This window comes from Pristis pectinata, chromosome 5, assembly GCF_009764475.1.
Source record: "Pristis pectinata isolate sPriPec2 chromosome 5, sPriPec2.1.pri, whole genome shotgun sequence".
NCBI classification, from domain to species: domain Eukaryota; kingdom Metazoa; phylum Chordata; class Chondrichthyes; order Rhinopristiformes; family Pristidae; genus Pristis; species Pristis pectinata.
In genome coordinates this window covers 2735849-2756103 of record NC_067409.1, presented here as the reverse complement: position 1 = coordinate 2756103, position 20255 = coordinate 2735849, and the positions used below count along the sequence as shown (strand labels likewise).

At 47.5% G+C, this 20255-nt stretch overlaps 1 protein-coding gene across 10 annotated transcripts in view; it reads left to right on the top strand.

Moving 5' to 3' along the window:
- Window positions 1-1874: 1874 nt before the first annotated feature.
- Window positions 1875-20255, top strand: part of LOC127570897 (uncharacterized) — a 111729-nt gene continuing 93348 nt past the window's right edge. For 4 of the 10 annotated variants that reach the window (XR_007956420.1, XM_052016809.1, XM_052016802.1 and 1 more), the window contains exons 1-6: window positions 7335-7391; window positions 8147-8224; window positions 10504-10824; window positions 15112-15305; window positions 16660-16769; window positions 18609-18683. Coding sequence is in view for 9 of the 10 variants with exons in the window: in XM_052016809.1 (XP_051872769.1) it covers window positions 10727-10824; window positions 15112-15305; window positions 16660-16769; window positions 18609-18683 (477 nt within the window). In the remaining variant the exon portion in view is untranslated. Of the gene's footprint in view, window positions 2067-2232; window positions 2339-7334; window positions 7392-8146; window positions 8225-10503; window positions 10825-15111; window positions 15306-16133; window positions 16189-16659; window positions 16770-18608; window positions 18684-20255 lie in introns of those variants that run through there. The other 6 variants (XM_052016803.1, XM_052016808.1, XM_052016805.1 and 3 more) reach the window with 6 other exon arrangements.

Here is a 20255-nt window from a genome sequence, read left to right as displayed (position 1 = left end):
AACATCCTTCCTATAGTGAGATAACCAGAATTGCACGCAATACTCAAAATGCAGCCTAACCAGAATTCCATAGAGATGCATCATAACTTCTTGACTCCTGTACTCAATACCCCGATTAATAAATACAAACATTCCATAAGCCGCCTTAACCACCCAATCTACCTGTGTAACCACTTTCAATGAGTCATGGACTTGTACCTCAAGGTCTCTAGACATAGAGTTATACAGCACAGAAACAGGCCCTTCAGCCCAACTCTTCCATGCTGGCTAAGATGTCTATCCGAGCTAGTCCTATTTGCTTTCCTATCCATGTACCTGTCTAAATGTCTTTTAAACATTGTCATTGTACCTGCCTCAACCACTTCCTCTGGTGTGTCATTCCACATACCCACCATCCTCTGTGTGGAAAAAGTTGCCCCTCAGGTACCTTTTAAATCTCTCCCCTCACCTTAAATGATAAATAATAAGGATCTATATCCCTCAGCCAAGAGGTTAGCAACCAAGGACAATGGATATATGTTAATTGGCAGAAGGTTTAGAGGGGAGATAGTGTGACAGAGTCAATCAAAGCAGAAAGAGGCCCTTCAGCCCATCAAATCTCTTTACTAGAACTAGGGGACATAGCCTCAAGATTTGGGGGAATAGATTTAGGATGGAGATGAGGAGAAATTGCTTTTCCCAGAGAGTAGTGAATCTGTGGAATTCTCTGCCCAGGGAAGCAGTAGAGGCTGCCTCATTAAATACATTTAAGACACAGTAAGATAGATTCTTGCATAGTAGGAGAATTAAGGGTTATTGGAAAAAGGCAGGTAGGTGGATCTGAGTCCACGGTCAGACCAGCCATGATCTTATTGAATGGCGGAGCAGGATTGATGGGCCAGATGGCCGACTCCTGCTCCTGTTTCTTTTATTTTTACACCTGTCAGGCATCCACTTGCACTAATCCTACACAAATCCAATTTTATTCTCCCCAGACTCCCATCAACTCACCCCAGATTTTTATCACTTATCTACACACCAAGGAGTAATTTACAGCGGCCATTTGACCTACCAACTGGCGTGTCTTTGGGATGTGGGAGGAAACTGTAGCCCAGTGACCCAGCGATCCGGCGCTGTCTGTGTGGAGTTTGCACGTTCTCCCTGTGACCGCGTGGGTTTCTCCCGGGTGCTCCGGTTTCCTCCCACGTCCCAAAGACGTGCGGGTCGGTGGGTTAATTGGCCAATATAAATTGCCATAACGTGCAACTTTGTGGGAAGGGGATGGACAAAATGGGTTAGGGTAAGATTGGTGTAAAAAGTTGATGGTCAGCTTGGAGCTGGTGAGTCAGAGGGCTTTCCCCATGCCGACATCCACTGTCCCAGGGAGAACGTGCAAACTCCACGCCCAAGTTACTCAACAGTTGGTGGGAACCTATAGAGCCCTCCACAGGATGAGGCGCTAGAGGAACCCTGACTGGCTGCACTGTGGAACAAGAGCTGGGCAGTGAAATTAAAACACAGAATTTGCACATTTGGACAGGTACATGGATAGGAAAGGTTTAGAGGGATATGGGTCAAACGTGGGCAAGTGGGATGGGGCATCCTGGTCGGCAGGAGGGCCTGTTTCCTTGCTGTATGACTAATTATATAGATACTCAACAAGTCAGCTGAATGGAACAGATGGGAAATCGGATGAACGTTTTGGGCTGGCATTATCTGATTCAGTGACATAAACTGCACGGTCAACCTCCATTTATTGCCTTTCCCTGGCCCCTCCCTCTCCTGGATCAACAAGTCCGGCTCCGGCTCCAGCTCCAGAAGTGCTGGGGGGGGTGGGGGCGGGGGCGGGGATGGGGATGTGCTGCACTGCCGCAGCGAGCGCGCATGTCCCAGTCAGCTGTTCAACACAGGAGCTGCCTGTCCTTGGTCTGAATAAATGACCCCCTGACCACTGTTCTAGAGCGCGGATTTCTCCCTGGTGTCCTGACCGGCACTCTCCTCAAAGCGTGGTCGAGCTGGTTATCATCACCTTGTTGTGGGCAATTAATCCTCTGTACCTCCCACATGACGACGGTGACTGCCGCCCAGTAAGTACTTGGCTGGCTGTGGAGATCTTTGGGAGGGATTTGGAGGGTTGGGGTCACTCTCCAACGTGGAATTTTTCCTTGGCAGGGGATTGGCCGAACTAGCAGGGGAGTTGTGAGTGGGATGGGGGAGAGGCAAGTTCTCTCCACAGTCGACATTATTGACAGAATTGGGTTCACGCAACAGTAAATGTTTTCTTGATGCTGGTTAACAAAACGGCCGGATTTAGGATTGTTGAGGAGACGTATCCCAGTGATTTGGTCTTGTAGATATGGTAGGTTCCCTTCTGACTGTGACAATTTGAGAATTTAAATTCAGTTTAAAACAATGAGGAAATCAAAAAGCTGATGGGGGGGGGGGGGGGGTGGGGAGTGGGAATAAAGTTGTTGGATTGATTTAAAATCTAGCCGGTTAATTAACATCTTTCAGGATCAGGGTAATGTGGGGAGACCATTCCTCCTGCTGTCTGCACGTTTCCCCCTGTCTCATCTGAGCAGTTTCAGTTTCATTTCTCATCTTTACCAACGACCAGAGAAAGGACTACAGCCTGACGTGAGATTGCGGGGGGGGGGGGGGTGCACAGGAGAGTCCAACAAAAGTCGGGCTCGAGCGGGGGGGTACTTGCTCTATTTATAGCACATGTTTTCTCCTTAGTCCAAGTATCATGTGATGGTCAGGAAAGAGGGAGCTCCGCAACAGTCATTGTGTCTTCAGTGTGTTAAAGTGTGCCAGAGTGATTCACAGGAACATTATTGTCATACTGGCTTGGTGCCACTTGAGCAGATAGTAAAGAACGTGACCAAAGCCCTTGCTAATGATGGCAATTTGAGGGGGAAAGAGAGAGCGCGCAGTTCTGGTCACCTAACTATAGGAAGGATATCAGTAAGATTGAAAGAGTGCAGAGATTTACTAGAATGTTGCTGGGTCTTCAGGAGTTGAGTTACAGGGAAAGACTGAACAGGTTTATCCCTTGGATTGCAGAAGAATGAGGGGAGATTTGATAGAGGTTTACAAAATGATGAGGGGTATAGACAGAGTAAATGCCAGTAGGCTCTTTCCACCTAGATTAGGAGAGATAAGTAGGAGAGGACATGGCTTTAGGGTGAAAGGGGACAGCTTTAAGGGGAATTTCTTCACTCAGAGAGCGGTGAGAGTGTGGAATGGGCTGCCATCTGACGTGGGAAATGCGGGCTCACTCTTAAGTTTTAAGAATAAATTGGATAGATACATGGACGGGAGTGGTCTGGAGGGTTATGGACTGGGTGCAGGTAAATGGGACCAGCGGAATAAAGTTTTGGCACAGACTAGAAGGGCTGAATGGCCTGTTTTCTGTGCTGTAGTGTTCTATGGAGAGAAGCAGAGGTATGGGGAAGCAAATTCCAGAGCTTGGCGCCCAGACGGCTGAAAGCAAGGTGATGAAACTTCAGGTGCGCTGGTGGGGAGATTTTGCAGGAGTTTGTCTTTTTTTTGCATCTGCAGTTTGTATTGCTGAAAATTAACTTTTGAGCTTGATATCTTTTGAGCTGGGAAGGTTAAGGGGAATTTCAAAACCATGACACATCTTAATGCATAAACAGGTAGTAGCTGAGGGTCATTAGGAGATTGAGGGGTGACGTGATAGAGGTATATAAGATTGAGGGGCATAGAGTGAAAGCACTTTTTCCCAGGGAGGGGGTGCTAAAAACAAGAGGGCATAGGTTTAAGATCAGAGGCGAGAGATTTAAAAGGGACATCGGGCAGCTTCTTCACACAAAGGGTGGTGCGTATTTGGAACGAGCTGCCAGAAATAGTGGTTGAGGCAGGCATATTAGCAACATTTAAAAGCCACCTAGATAAGTACATGGATAGGAGAGGTTTAGAGGGCTATGGGCCAAACGCGGGCAGATGGGACTAACTCGCTGGGCAACACAGTCGGCATGGACAAGTTGGGCCGAAGGGCCTGTTCCCATGCTATATGACTCTATGACTTCTAGGGTCTACAAATTTAAGCTACAGTGCTTATTAAGGTACTGTACGAGAAGTCAGAGCCACGGGTTATGGATTGTGGTTGACTGAATCCCACCACAGCAGCACTCTTGTAAAACAAATAAATAAATCTGGAACAAGAGAATGGAACAGGATCAGTGGGACCCTGTAAATACTGCAGATGCTGCAAATCTGAAATAAGTAGGAAATTGCAGGAAATACTCAAAGCTCGGGCAGCATCTTTGGAGAGACTAACAGAATTAACGTTCCAAGTCAAGGGCATAACCTGAAAAACCCCTCTGCATCATGTGATTTGGAGGAAAATCTCTGCCATCCTCACTGGGTCTGGCCGGTACGTTTCCAGATCCATCGGTGTGGTTGACTCTTTGCTGCCTTTTCAGTTTGAGAACAGTCGGAGATGGAAAAATAAATGCTGGTGCTGTAATAATAAGACATAGGAGCAGAAGTAGGCCATTCGGCCCATCAAGTCTGCTCTGCCATTCGATCATGGCTGATTTATTTTTCCCTCTCAACCCCATTCTCCTGCCTTCTCCCCGCAACCTTTGATACCCTCACTAACCAAGAACTGATCAACCTCTGCTTTAAATACACCCAATGACTTGGCCTCCACAACCATCTGTGGCAATGAATTCCAAAGATTCACCACCCTCTGGCTAAAGAAATTCCTCCTCATCTCTGTTCTAAAGGGATGTCCTTCTATTCTGAGGATGTGCCCTCTGGTCCCAGACTCTCCCACTACTGGAAACATCCTCTCCACGTCCCCTCTATCCAGGCCTTTCAATATTCGGTAGTTTTCAAATGAGATTCCACCCCCCACACCCCCCCCCCATTCTTCTAAACCCCAGTGAGTACAGGCCCAGAGCCATCAAACGCTCCTCACATGTTAACCCTTTCATCTCTGGAATCATTCTCATAAACCTCCTCTGGACCATCTCCAACACCAGCACATCCTTCCTTAGATATGGGGCCCAAAATTGCTCTCAATACTCCAAATGTGGACTGACCAACGCCTTATAAAGCCTCAGCATTACATCCTTGCTTTTATATTCTAGTCCTCTCGAAATGAATGCTAACATTGTATTTTCTTTCCTTACTAACGACTCAACCTGCAAGTTAACCTTCAGGGAATCCTGCACTAGCACTCCCTCGTCCCTTTGCACCTCTGACTTCTGAATTCTCTCCCCATTTAGAAAATAGTCTACACCTTTATTCCTTCTACCAAAGTGCTCGACCATACACTTCCCTACGTTGTATTCCATCTGCCACGACTTTGCCCATTCTTTCAACCTCTCCAAGTCCTTCTGCAGACTCGCTGCTTCCTCAACATTACCTGCCCCTCCACCTATCTTTGTATCATCTGCAAACTTGGCCACAAAGCCATCAATTCCATCATCCAGATCATTAATATATAACGTGAAAAGTAGCGGACCCAACACTGACCCCTGGGGAACACCACTAGTCAGCGCAATACACACAAAAACTTACCTGGTTGAGTTTTTTGACAGGGTGATGAGAGAGATTGATAAAGGTAGAGCTGTGGATGTCATCTATATGGACTTCAGTAAGGCATTTGACAAGGTCCAGCATAATTGGTTAATCAAGAAAGTTCGGATGCATGGGGTCATTGGAGAATTGGCTATGTGGATCCAGAACTGGCTTGCCCGCAGAAGACAGAGGGTGATGGTTGAGAGGACTCATTCAGGTTGGAGGCCTGTGAGTAGTGGTGTTCCGCAGGGATCTGGGCTGGGACCTCTGCTGTTTGTGATGTACAGAAATGACCTAGACGAGTATGTTGATGGATGGGTTAGTAAGTGTTTAGACGATACCAAGATTGGTGGAGTTGTGAATAATGTAGAAGACTGGCAACAGATACAGTGTGATATAGATCAGCTGCAGATGTGGGCAGAGAAATGACAGATGGAGTTTAACCTGGATAAATATGAGGTGTTGCACCTTGGTAGGACTAATGTCAAGAGGCAGTACACTCTTAAGGGCAAGACCTTAACAGTGTTGAAGAGCAGAGAGACCTTGGGGTGCAAGTCCATGGCTCATTGAAAGTGGCTAGGGAGATAGATAAGGTGGTTAAGAAGGCTTATGGAATGATTGCATTTATTCATCAAGGTATTGAGTACAGGAGTCAAGAAGTTATGATGCATCTCTATAGAACTCTGGTTAGGCTGCATTTAGAGTATGGCGTGCAATTCTGGTCACCTCACTATAGGAAGGATGTCGAGGCTTTAGAGACACAATTTGTACAGATGTTACACGATGTCCCAATTCTTGTACTCAGTGCCCTGACCGGTGAGGGTAACCATGCCAAGCAACTTCATCACCACCCTGTCCAGATGTGTCTCCACTTTGAGGGAACTAAGTTCCCCTTGGTCTCTCTGTTCTACAACACTTTCCAGGGCCTTATCATTTACTTGCAAGTCCTGCCCTAGTTTAACTGTCCAAAGTGCAATACCTTCAAGCAGCTTCAAGGAGAATTGGGTAAATAATTGAAGGAGACAAATTTGCAGGACAATGGGAAAGAATGGCAGTGTTTAAACACACCCCTGGCACAAGGGTCTGAATGCCCTGATGTGGACTTTATCATCCTCTGATAATTCAGATTTTCCAAGTAACTTGCCCACAGGGCAATGTGGTGGAGTCACAGGTAGTAACTTTAATGATGTGTGTTAGATTTGAAGTGTCCCGTAGGTGTGTTGCAAGGCAGGATAGTGGTTAGCATAATGCTTTGCAGCGCCAGTGACCCGGGTTCAAATCTGGCTACTGTCTGTAAGGAGTTCGTACGTTCTCCCCGTGTCTGCATGGGTTTCCTCCGGGTGCTCCGGTTTCCTCCCACATTCCAAAGACGTATGGGTTAGGAAGTTGTGGGCATGCTGTGTTGGCGCCGGAAGCGTGGCGACACTTGCGGGCTGCCCCCCAAAATCACTATGCAAACACTGTGTGTTTCGATGTACATGTGACTAATAAAGATCTGATCTGAATAGACTAGGAATTACCCAAGTGGGAGCGATCATTCATCACCAAATCAGCTGGGGGGTCTCGCATATCTACTTGGGCCAGGCTTTGGCGCTGGAGCTGACCTGTATTTTCATCTGCAAGGCATCCTCACAACCCAGATTACAGTTCAGAGCAAATCTGGGGCACAGATTTAGTTAAATCCTTATTATAAAAAGTGGTTTAGTTTGCTCAAAAATTGGAAGAAAGAAGCACAAGAAGTGACGCGTTTGGCAGCATTTCCTGGACTAGTGCCAAGGTTAGACTGGACCGCGCTAGTTCTCGACTGCTGCGCAGGAATCCCAGGACTGGCCCAACCGGGCTGGCGGAGTCCCAGGGTAGGACAGGCTGGACCAGTCCCGGGCTGGCGGAGTGCCGGGGCGGGGCAGGACAGACGGGACCGGTCCCGGGCTGGCGGAGTCCCGGGGCGGGGCGGGGCAGGACAGACGGGACCAGTCCCGGGCTGGCGGAGTCCCGGGACGGGGCAGGACAGACGGGACCAGTCCCGGGCTGGCGGAGTCCCGGGACGGGGCAGGACAGACGGGACCAGTCCCGGGCTGGCGGAGTCCCGGGAGGGGGCAGGACAGACGGGACCAGTCCCGGGCTGGCGGAGTCCCGGGGCGGGGCGGGACAGACGGGACCAGTCCCGGGCTGGCGGAGTCCCGGGACGGGGCGGGACAGACGGGACCAGTCCCGGGCTGGCGGAGTCCCGGGAGGGGGCAGGACAGACGGGACCAGTCCCGGGCTGGCGGAGTCCCGGGACGGGGCAGGACAGACCGGACCGGAACGGCCCCCAGACACTGACTGGGGAAAAAAAAGGCGCGAACTGGCGGTACCTTGTGAGCCGGAGGGGAAGGGGCGGGGCCGGAGTCGAGGGGGCGGGGCCTGATGGGGAGGGGGCGGGGCCGGAGGGGGAGGTGTTCCAAGGGCTCACCTAGATACTCGGTTAATGTTGGGGGAGCACCTGTCTGCACCTTCCATCCCTTCAGGCAGTGTGTCTAAGAATGCAACGACTCTCTGGGTGAAAAAGTTCTTTCTCAGATCCCCTCAGATCTCTTACCTCTAATGTTAAACCTCTGCCCTCTGGTTTTAGACCTCGTTTCCCCAATCTCTTTGATTACGTTCAGGAAGGGATGTCAGTTCCCTCGGCGAGTGAACTAAACTGTGGCAGGTAGGTTCAAAATGGGGGAGTGTCACTTTCTAGGGAAGTCAAATTGTACTGCTTTCTAAATATTGGAGCAGGCAGATGGAACAAAATCTGCAATTGAAATGTTGATTTGGCTTCAAGAGGGATGGAGTATAAAGGTGAGGAGGTTTTGTGTTAGTTTTGGTCAGACCTCATCGTAAGTGCTTCAGCTGGCACTGTGCACCATCCTCTGGGTGTAAAGAATGTCCATTCAGGCTGACCAGAATGATAATGGGCTTCAGAGAATTCAATGAGGGCATGTTGCGCCAAGGACTGAGTTTCTGTTGAATTTAGAAGGTTGAGCAGCAATCTTGCTGAGAGATTTTAAAATGATGCTGGATTTGGTGGGACAGATGAAACAGAACATCTCTGGAGGTGAGATGGTCGTGGTGGGTGTTTGGTGGCAGAGTTTAGAGAAAGAAACATATAAGATAAGATATCTTTACTAGCCACATGTACATCGAAACACACAGTGAAATGCATCTTTGCGTAGAGTGTTCTGGGGGCAGCCCGCAAGTGTCGCCACACTTCCGGTGCCAACGTAGCATGCCCACAACTTCCTAACCCGTACATCTTTGGAACGTGGGAGGAAACCGGAGCACCCGGAGGAAACCCACGCAGACACGAGGAGAACGTACAAACTCCTTACAGACAGTGGCGCTGTAAAGCATTACACTAACCGCTACACTACAGTGTAGGGGATGGATAGATATGTGGCAGACGAGGGGGTGGGGCAGGGGGTTTAGAGCAAGGAAAAAACATTGTGTAGGCAGAGGTGAAAGGGTTTGTGCTTGGTGTGGAGTCTGGAGCATGGAGGATCCCTACAATAGAGCCAGGCCGTTCAGTTGGTCATGCCTCAAAACTGCTTCACACAAAGGGTAATAGAAATGTGGATCATTTTTCCTTAAGCAACAGATGCTGGGGATTAGTCTGAGCTCATGTACCATAGAAAACATCCTATCCGGATGCATCACAGCTTGGTACGGCAACTGCTCTGTCCGGGACCGCAAGAAACTGCAGAGAGTTGTGGACACAGACCAGCATGTCACGGACACCAGCCTCCCCTCCATGGACTCTGTCTACACTTCTCGCTGCCTTGGCAAAGCAGCCAGCACAATCAAAGACCCCACCCACCCAGGACATTCTCTCTTCTCTCCTCTTCCATCGGGTAGAAGATACAGGAGCCTGAGGGCACGTACCACCAGACTTAAGGACAGCTTCTACCCCACTGTGATAAAACTACTGAACGGGTCCCTTATACGATGAAATGGACCTCACAATCTACCTCGTTATAACCTTGCACCATATTGTCCACCTGCACTGCACTTTCTCTGTAGCTGTGACACTTTACTCTGTACTGTTATTGTTTTTACCTGTACTACTTCAATGCACTCTGTACTAACTCAATGTAACTGCACCATGTAATGAATTGACCTGTACGATCGGTATGCAAGACAAGCTTTTCACTGTACCTCAATATAAGTGACAATAATACACCAATACCAATAGGAGGGAAGTGTCTGTACTCAGATTTTACTTTTAGACTGAAGGGCGATTTAACAGAAGATAAAGTTCTGAGGGACCTTAAAATGATCGGCAGGAAGATCCCACGTCTCTTAGCAAAAAAGGGCTGATAACTGGAGGTGACAGATTTAAGGTGATAGGTAAAGGACTGGAAGGAAGCTGCAATAAAACTCATTCACAAGATTAATGGAGTGCCTGGAACTCTCTCCCTGAAAAGATTGCAAAGGCAGAAACCCTCATCACGTGTAAATGTGAACTGGATAAGTACCTGAAGTGCACTCACCTATGACTTTACACCCAGCATGTGGAGTTAACCCAAGCAGCTTTCTCAGCCAGCTTGGACTTTGAGAGTCATTGTGCAACCATAGGTGGATATGATTCTACGATAAACATTCAAAGCAGACCAGACCGTGCCGCAAGAGCAGGGCCGTGGGGTTAGTTTTGGATTGATTAACACAGAGGGTAGTGAATCTCTGGAATTTTCTACCCCAGAGAGCTGTGAAGGATGGAGTGTTAGAAGCATTTTAACCAATACCAATATTGGAAATGAAAAGAATACAGATGCAGGAAATCTGAAATGGAAACAGAAAATTCTGGGGGCACTCAGCAGATGAGGCAGCATCTGCGGAAAGAAAGACTGAGGTAGTATTTTATGTGGAAGATCCTTCTTCAATAGTTGGTGGAATAACCCAATGAAAGTTCCTTAATCTAAAACATTAACTCTCTTTCTCTTTTCACAGATTCTGCCTGACCTGCTGAGTGTTTACGCACTTTCTGTGTTGGTTTGCAGTGGGTCAGAGTGTCAGGGGATCTGAGTCGAGGGTGTACGAAGAGGTGATGTGCCGATGGACTGCGATCTAACTGAATGATGGAACAGTCTTGAGGACCTGAATGACCCCAGCCTCTTCTCCTGTTAGTGTTGAGCTGTAGCCTCTGTGGGGATAACAGCTGGTGGCCGGGACCATGGTGCGTCACCGCGTGAACTGTGACGGCCTTCCTCAGTATCACCTCCGGCGGATCGGACGCAGACCCTCGCTGCCAAAAGTCATCAACTTTATCAAGTAAGTAATACAGAGGTAGAGCAGACGGCAGGGAGGGCTCATTCAGTTAAAAATGAGTGAAAAGTTAGAGGATGTGATAAAGATAGAACTATAAAGGTGGATAGTAAAACTTTCTATAGATAGTTCTATAAAGAATTTACAAAGTGGTTATTGGTAAATTCTTTTTACCAATAGGGGAGGTGATGCATTTTGGAAAGTTAAGCCAGCGTAGGACTTGTACTGTGAAAGGTAGGGGACTAGGGAGTGTAATGGAACAGAGGGATCTAGGAGTACATAGTTCACTGAAACCTGCATCACAGGTAGACAGGGTGGTGAAAAAGGCATCTAGCATGTTGGCTCTTAGTTAGTCAGGGCACCGAGTATAGGAGTTGGGAAGTTATGTTGTAGTTGTATAAGTCACTGGTGAGGCCACACTTGGGAGTACTGTGTATAGTTTTCCTGTTATAGGAAAGAGGTGGTTAAACTGGAGAGAGTGCAGAGAAGATTTACGAGGATGTTGCCAGGACTCGAGGGCCGGAGTTATAGGGAGAGGTTGGCCAGGCTGGGTCTTTATTCCTTGGAATGTAGGAGAATGAGGGACGACCTTATAGAAGTGTTTAAAGTTATGAGAGACACAGATAAGGTGGACGGTAACAGTCTTTTCCCCAGGGTAGGGGAGTCCAAAACTAGGGGGCATAGGTTTGTGAGAGGGTAAGAGTTTAAAAGGAACCTGAGGGGTAATGTTTTCACACAGAGGGTGGTGAGTGTGTGGAACGAGCTGCCAGAGGAAGTGGGTGAGTCAGGTATAATAGTATCATTTAAGAAGCACTTGGATAGGTACATGGAGGGGCGGGGCTTGGAGGGATATGCACCAAATGCACGAAATTGGGACTAGCTGAGTGGACATTGTGGTTGGCATGGACTGGTTGGGCCGAAGGACCTGTATCTGTGCTGTATTGCTCTATGACATAAGCAAGCTTCCAAAGCAAAGATCCGGCAAATAGCATATGTGGGGAAATATGAATTTATCTAATTTAGCAGGAAAAATAAAAAAGCTTCTACCCAGTGAGAGATTGCAGAGCTCTGCCATGCTGAAGGATCTAGGCGTCCTCATGTATGATTCACAAAAGGCTAGTATCCAAGTAGAGCAAGTAGTTAGGAATGCTAACTTTTTTTTTGTTTATTGCTTAGAGAATTGAATACAAAAGTAGGGAGGTTATACTTCAGTTACATAGAGTATTAATTGGTAAATTAATTTGTTGATTATTATCACATGTACTAAGGTACAGTGAAAGACTTTGTTTTGCATGCCATCCATACAGATCATTTCATCACAACAGTGCATCAAGGTAGTACAAGGGAAAACAATAACAGAATGCAGAATAAAGTGTTACAGTTTACAGAGAAAGTGCAGTGCAGGCAGACAGTAAGGTGCAAGGGCGTAATGAGGTAGATTGTGAGGTCAAGAGTCCATCTTATCTTACTAGGGGACTGTTCAATAGTCTTATGAGCCTTGTGGTACATGCTTTAAGGCTTTTGTGTCTTCTGCCTGATGGGAGGGGGGAGAAGAGAGAATGTCTGGGGTGGGTGGGGTCTTTGATTATGTTGGCTGCTTTACCAAGGCAGTGAGAGGTGTAGACAGGGTCCATGGAGGAGAGGCTGGTGTCCGTGATGTGCTGGGCTGTGTCCACAACTCTGCAGTTTCTTGCAGTCACGGGCAGAGCAGTTGCCATACCAAGCTATGATGCATCCATATAGGATGCTTTCTACGGTGAGACTACACAGGGAGTTTTGTGGACAGTACTGGTCTCCTTATTTAAGGAACGATATAAATATCTTGAAAGACTTTTGGAGAAGATTTACCAGACTAATACCTGAATTGGGCAGATTGTCCCATGTGGAAAGTTTGGACAGGCTAGGGTTGTACCCACTACAATGAGAGGGACCTTAATTGAAACATATAAGATCCTGAGGGTCTTGACAAGGTGGATGCTTCCTTGTATGGGAGAATGTAGAACCGGGATCAGTATTTAAAAATTTAAAGGTACCGTTTAATACAGACATGAGGTAACTTTTTTTTCCTCTGAGGTCCATGATCATGGGTGAAGGGTTATGGTGGGTCGGAGAGAATAGAGTTGAGATTGGGACCAAATCAAGCAAGGTCTTATTGGATGGTAAAGCAGGCTCCAGGGAACAAAATCGAGTTTATTGTCAGATGCACAAGTCCACGTGTGCACAGGTGCAATGAAAAACTTACCTGCAGCAGCATCACAGACACATAGCATCAGATAAGCAGCATTCACAAGAAAAACAGGAACACAATTTTTACAAGAAAGAACACAATTAGTAAACAAAAACACAGTCCGTTTTAGTGTAAAGTGGTCATAGTGTTGCTATAGTGAGGTAGTGATTAGGGTTGTGCCGGTTGGTTCAAGAAATGAATGGTTGAAGGGAAGTAGCTGTTCCTGAACCTTTCCACAGAGGGTGGTGGGTACATGGAACGAGCTGCCAGAGTAAGTGGTAGAGGTGAATACGATTACAATGTCTAAAAACATTTAGACAGATTCATGGATAGGAAAGGGTTAGAGGGATATGGGACTAGCTCCTGACAACTTGGTCAGTATGGACGAGTTGGCTGGAGGGCCTGTTTCCCTGCTGTGTGACTTGATGAATCTATGAATACTCTTTCTGAAGCTGTTTCCATTGCTGCTTCAGGCAGAATGTTGATGCCTTCCCAACTGCAGTGGATTGCATTTGAAAAACATCTTCAGGAGCCCACCAGTTCCTTTGGCAGTTACCTTTTGATGACTTACAGTAAATAGACATCACTGTGGAAGACACCAGCAACATGCCAGAAATTCGAGAGAGTCGGGGCAGAAGTGAGTGTAGTCGCTATTACTGAGGAGAAGGTGTGTGGGAAGCTGAAAGGTCTGAAGGTGGATAAGTCACCTGGACAGGATGGACTACAGCCCAGGGTTCTGAAAGAGGTAGCTGAAGAGATTGTGGAGGGATTAGTAGTGATCCTTCAAGAATCACTAGAGTCAGGAATGGTTCCAGAGGACTGGAAAATCACAAATGTCACTCCAGTCTTTAAGAAGGGAGGGAGGCAAAGATGGGAAGTTGTAGGCCGGTTGGCCTGACTTCAGTGGTTTGTAAAAGTCCATTATTAAGGATGAGGTTTTGGGGCACTTGGAAGCACATGATAAAATAGGCCGAAGTCAGCATGGTTTCCTTGAGGGGAAATCTTGCCTGACAAATCTGTTGGAAGTGACAGGCAGGATAGACAAAGGAGAGTCAGTGGATGTTGTTTACTTGGATTTTCAGAAGACCTTTGACAAGGTGCCGCACGTGAGGCTGATAAACAAGGTAGGAGCCCATTATGTTACAGGAAAGGTACCAACATGCATAGTAGATCGGCTGACTGGCAGAAGGCAAAGAGTGGGAATAAAAGGGGCCTTTCTGGCTTTTCTAACCTCACCCCCGCCAGCTTTCCACAGGGATCGCTCTCTCCGTCCACCACCATTCAGGACCCCAGACAGTCCTTCCAGGTGAGGCAGCGCTTCACCTGTGAACCTGAGGGTGTCATTTATTGCATCCGGTGCTCCCAATGCCGCCTCCGGTACATCGGGGAGACCCGATGCAGATTGGGTGACTGCTTCATCGAGCAGCTTCGCTCCATCGGCTGCAACAGCCAGGATCTCTCGGTGGCCACCCACTTCAATTCCACATCCCACTCCCACACTGACATGTCTATCCATGGCCTCCTGTCCTGCCACTTTGAGGTCAGTCGCAGGTTGGAAGAGCATATTCCGTCTTGATAGTCTCCAACCTGACGGCATCAACATCGATTTCTCTAACTTCCAGTAACCCTTCCCCACCCCCCCATGTTTTCCCTCATTCCTGTGGCCCCGTTGCCTCTTCTTTTCCAGAGAGAGTCTAAGACCAGAGAGAACAGTCTCAGAATAAAGGGATGTCCCTTTAGAACTGAGATGAGGAGGAATTTCTTCAGCCAGAGGGTGGTGAATCTGTGGAATCCATTGCCACAGACGGCTGTGGAGGCCAAGTCATTGGGTGTATTTAAAGCGGAGGTTGATCGGTTCTTGATTAGTAAGGACGTCAAAGATTCCGGAGAGAAGGCAGGAGAATGGGGTTGAGAGGGGAAAAATAAATTAGCCATGATTGAATGGTGGAGCAGACTCGATGGGCTGAATGGCCTAATTCTGCTCCTATGTCTTTTGGTCTTATGGACAGTCGATAACGTGAGATCTGATGCAGTTTCCTCTCTTTTCTCATCCCTACCCCCTGAAGCTTCAACAAGCGGGTCACCCTGATCGGTCGCAACAGCGAGGTTGTCGATTATGTCTTGAGCTCTGCCAATGAGTTGCGGAAGAGGACCATCTCTCGGACCCACGCCCGTGTAATCCGCTCCCCCTCAAGCAACCAACACCGGCTGGTCGACTCCAGCTTCACCGGGGTTTACGTCAACGACCGGCGGCTGGACGGTGGGTTGGGCAGGGAGTTGGTGTCCATGCAAGGATCCATTCTTGCCCTTTGTGCGGATGGTTTCATCCACAAAACATATTTAATTAAGGAGACAGTGATCGAACATGTCATTTTAATCCCTGAATGCTTCTATTAGCAGCAACTAACTCCCAGGCATCTGTTATTCTGTATATTATCCCACTGAACCCTTCAGTTAGTTCCACCCTTTAACTCTCTCCCAGGTGAAGATAAGATAAGATAAGGTATCTTTATTAGTCACATGTACATCGAAACACACAGTGAAATGCTTCTTTTGCGTAGAGTGTTCTGGGGGCAACCCGCAAGTGTCGCCATGTTTCCGGTGCCTACATAGCATGCCCACAACTTCCTAACTCGTACGTCTGAGGAAACCGGAGCACCCGGAGGAAATGCACACAGACACGGGGAGAACATATAACCTCCTCACAGACAGCGGCCGGAATTGAACCTGGGTTGCTGGCACTGTAATAGCGTTACACTAACCACTACACTACCGTCCAGCTATTTCTGTTGTATGTACAAACCTGAAAAGCCCTTGATTAGATTCCAGACTGTAACCCACTCCTGGATGCCTGCTGTTCAGTATGTAAACCCCTTGAACTTCTTAACTAAATTACAATCTCTAACTCCTGGATTTCTGTTATACTATACGCAAACCCCCTGAATCATGACTCACTCCTGAGTGCCTGTTACTTTATGTAGACCAAATCCAATGTCCTTTAAGGGCAGCATTTGAAAGAGTAATAGAGGTTGTCTGTATTTCTGGTCACCCCATTACAGGAAGGATGTCTCGGCTTTGGAGAGGGTGCAGAAGAGGTTCACCAGGATGCTGCCTGGATTAGAGGGCATGTGCTATAAGGAAAGGTTGGACAAACTTAGGTTGTTTTCTCTGAAGCGTTGGAGGCTGAGGGGAGACCTGATAGTTTATGAAATTATGAGAGGTGTAGATAGGGTAGACAGTCAGCTTAAAGCTATGCCCTCTAGTATTTGACATTTCTACCCTTTCCCAGAGCAGAAATGTCAAATACTAGAGGGCATAGCTTTAAGGTGAGAGGAGGAAAGGAGAGGCACAGGGCAAGTTTTTTTTTACGCAGAATGGTGGGTGCCTGGAACGGGCTGTCAGAGGTGGTGGTGGAGGCAGATACGATAGTAGCTTTAAGGACGCTGTTAGACGTGAATGTGCAGGGAAAGGAGGGATGTGGATCATGTACAGGCAGAGGGGATTAGTTTAATTTGACATGGTGGGCCGAACGGCCTGTTCCTGTGCTGTACTGTTCTATGTGATGTGCGAGTCTGACTTGGTTGATGCCTCTCCCTCTGCTTCTGCTCTCCCAGGTGATGTTATCCTGAGTGAAGGAGACACCGTGACGTTTGGGCATCCGCAGAACTCCCGCGTGGACCGAGGAGGGAGGGTCCGCCAACCTAACTCAGAATTTCACTTCATGGTAAACAAGATGCCCTTGGTTGGAACGGATTTGCAGCTTAAAGATAGCATTGAAGGTCATGTGAATGGGAACCTTTGGAACATTGCTGGGAGTTCACTAGCTCGCAACAGACAGAACCATGGTCCCAATGAACCCCATACCTGTGTAGGGTCCTTGCAGGAGTCCCAGCTAAGTTACTAAAATGAAAATTAGGAACTGGAGTAGATCAGGTGGCTCCTCAATCCTGTTTCTGTCTGATTCCCTTCCTTAATTCCTTTTTCCTCCTGAAATCCTCTAATTCCTTAGTGCCCAAATCAGAATCAGAGGGCAGACTCAGTGACTGAGCACCTGTCACCTCGGAGGAGAACATTTTGAAGATTCACAAATGAAGAAGTCACTACTTGTCCATGACCTAAGGCTAACTTTAACTTGTGGCCCTGAGTTTCAGATTTTACTCATTTATTGGGAGGCAAAACCAGCAATTATTGCCCACCCCTAACTACTCCTAAACAGAGTGGCTTGCTGGGGACATTTTAAAGGACGTTTAAGAGTTTACCACATTGCTTTGGATCTAGAGTCGCCTGTAGAACAGCCCAGGTAAGAATGGCAAGCTTCCTCCCCTGAAGGAGATAAATGAAACCAGTGGTTTTGCAGTTATCATTATTACTTAATGCAGTGTTTTTGCATTGTTCTTGTAATTCATTATTGACTCATTTAAATTCCAAATCTACCCCAGTGGTATTTGAACACAGTTCTTTGGATCATTAGTCCGGGCCTCTAGGTTACTCGCAATCCTGAGGAAACATCCTTTCAATCTGTCACATCCCCTCAAAATGTTATGAGATCACTTCCTCATCTTCTAGCAGAAACTCCATCTCTCCTGTTAAGGTAGAACACCCTCTTGACTCGGGTATCAAACCATTGAACCTTTATTTCAGCCTCCCCCTTTAAGACAAGTACATCCATGCTTGGAAAAGGAGACCAAACCTGCAAATAATGCCCCAACTGTGGTCTTAGTTAAACTTAGTACAATGGCAGTAATTTTCTTGCACTTCTCTATCCCTCTGACATACGGCACCAAGGTACACAAGTGAGATTAATCATCATTGAATCTGTTGCTTGTCAAGGAAACTACTCTGCCCTGTCGATATTTTCCAGAAAGACAGAACTGAGAAGCAGAGAACTTATTGAAACCTTGCAAAAAGGCTTGGTTTGAGCATACAGAGAATGGTGAACAATTCTGGTCTCCGTATTACCAAAAAGATGCCAGACAGATTCACCTATCAGGAAAGATTGAATCGGCTGGAGTTTATTCATGGGTTAGGGATGTTACCTGGCACTTATTGTCTTCCCTAAATACCCCTGAACTGAGGAAGCACTTATGAGTCAACATGGTATGTGGATAGGAAAAGTTTAGAGGGATAAGGGCCAAGCACTGGCAAATGGGACTGGATCTTGGTTGGCATGGATGAGTTGGGCCGAAGGGCCTGTTTCTGTGCTGTATGACTCTATAGCTCACTGGTGGATCTCAATCACACAGAAGGCCAGAATGGTGAGGAGAGCAGGTTTCCTTCCCTGAAGATCATTAGTGAACCAGATGGATTTTTATGTACTGAGGTTAACTTTTTTTTAAAAATCCAAATTTATTTAATTATTTGAATCGAACTTCCCAGCTCCTGTGGCACGATTCGAACCATGGGGTTAACAGTCCAGAACTCTGGATGCTAGTCCTGCATGGTAACCACCACACTAGAGTAGCTTTTCTCTGTAAAGTTAGGATCAGATTCATGGGGAGGATGTCAAACAACGTTTTAATTTTGAAAGTACCTGCAGGTTATACTATCTTGTGTTTCCTCTCAGTTTGAGCTGTGTGACTGCGAGCAGGGACAAGGCACAGAACAGGGTCAGGAGCCCAGGCCCTGCACCGCACCACCGGTAAGAAGCCAAGCTCGACTAAACTGTGGTAACGTTACTGATTACGATGCAGAGGCAGGTCATTTGGCCAGCAGGTCCAGGTGGCTCCCAGCAGCCCAATCCTATCAGATCCCATCTTCTGCAGCCCTTCATCACCTCCACCTGTCACCATTCCCACCCTCCCCCCACCCCCCCCATCTGCCTATCACCCCTCCTCACCTGGATCCACCTATCACCTGCCAGCTCTTCATACCGGCTGTCTCCTCTATCTTGTAGACCAGATGAAAGGTCTCGACCTGAAACGTTGACTGTGCATTTCCTTCCACAGTTGCCGTCTGACCCGCTGAGCTCCTCCAACAGTTTGTTTGTTGCTCCAGATTCCAGCTCCTGCAGTCTCTGTGTCTCCAGTTCCATTCCACCTCTAATAGCCCTCTACCCCTGCCACTTGCTCTTTCTGATCAGGTCCCCTTTGATTCTTTTGTCACTAGCCTACACTAAGGGATAATTTACAGTAGAAAATTCACCTACCAGCTTGTCTCTGGGAGGAAACCAGAGCACCCAGGCGAAATCCACATGGTCACAGGGAAAAGTGTACACCCCACACAGACTGAACTCAAGGTCTGGGTCAAACCCATGCCCCTGGAACTGTGAGAGAGCAGCACTATCTACTACATTGTGCTGCCCATTTGTCTCGTGGTTTGCAGTCATGGAAATAGTTCGGTTAATCTGAGGGTAGAGGGTAGTTTAGTTATAAGGAGATACTGGTTTCTCTTCAGCACGATGGAAGTTGAAGGGAGAGGTTATTGAGGTGTACAAAATGGGGGCTTGGGGTAAACAGGAAGGGTCTTTTACCCTTAGCAGTGAAGTGACTATCTAAAGTAATGGGTAGAGAGTATTTGGGAGCTGTTTTTCATCCATGTAGTAGTGCTCTGGGACTCATTGCACGAAAGTGTGTGGAGGCAGAAGCCCTGATCTCAGTTTAAAAAAAGTGTTGTAGTATGGAAAGTGGGGTAATCAATAGCTGTCGTTTTTGACCGGTGTGAGCGCGCGTGCGCACGCACACACGCACACGTGCACGCACACACGCACGCACACACACACACACACAATTATTTGGAGTATTGCGTGTAGTTCTTGTCCCTGCATAATAGGAAGGATATGGAGGCTTTGGAGAGGGTGCAGAAGAGGTTCACGTGAGCATGCGCATTGCCTCGGAGGTTCACTCCACACTGATCTGTGCGGGGAGGGGATCATCATTTCATTGCTATGGGAATGCCCGCAGAGGGCAGGGGTTTGCGCCAGTGCCTGGCACAGAAGTGTGCAGATAGAGCAGTTTCCCTTTAAAAGACAGCAGGTTACATGCATTACAGCACTCTACAGGATAATGCTAAGCAGAGGACCAATGTGCTATCACCGTCAACGTGTCTTGAATGCAGCTGAAGTTGTGAGATCCCTGGAAAACATCCACTATCTTCCTTTCTTTATGTGCAAGATGCAGACAAAGCTCCCATTATTGTCTCAACCAGGACAGTATGGAGCAGGAGTTACACATAGTCCCAGACTGGGTGGGACGGGCAGATCTCCCATTACTCC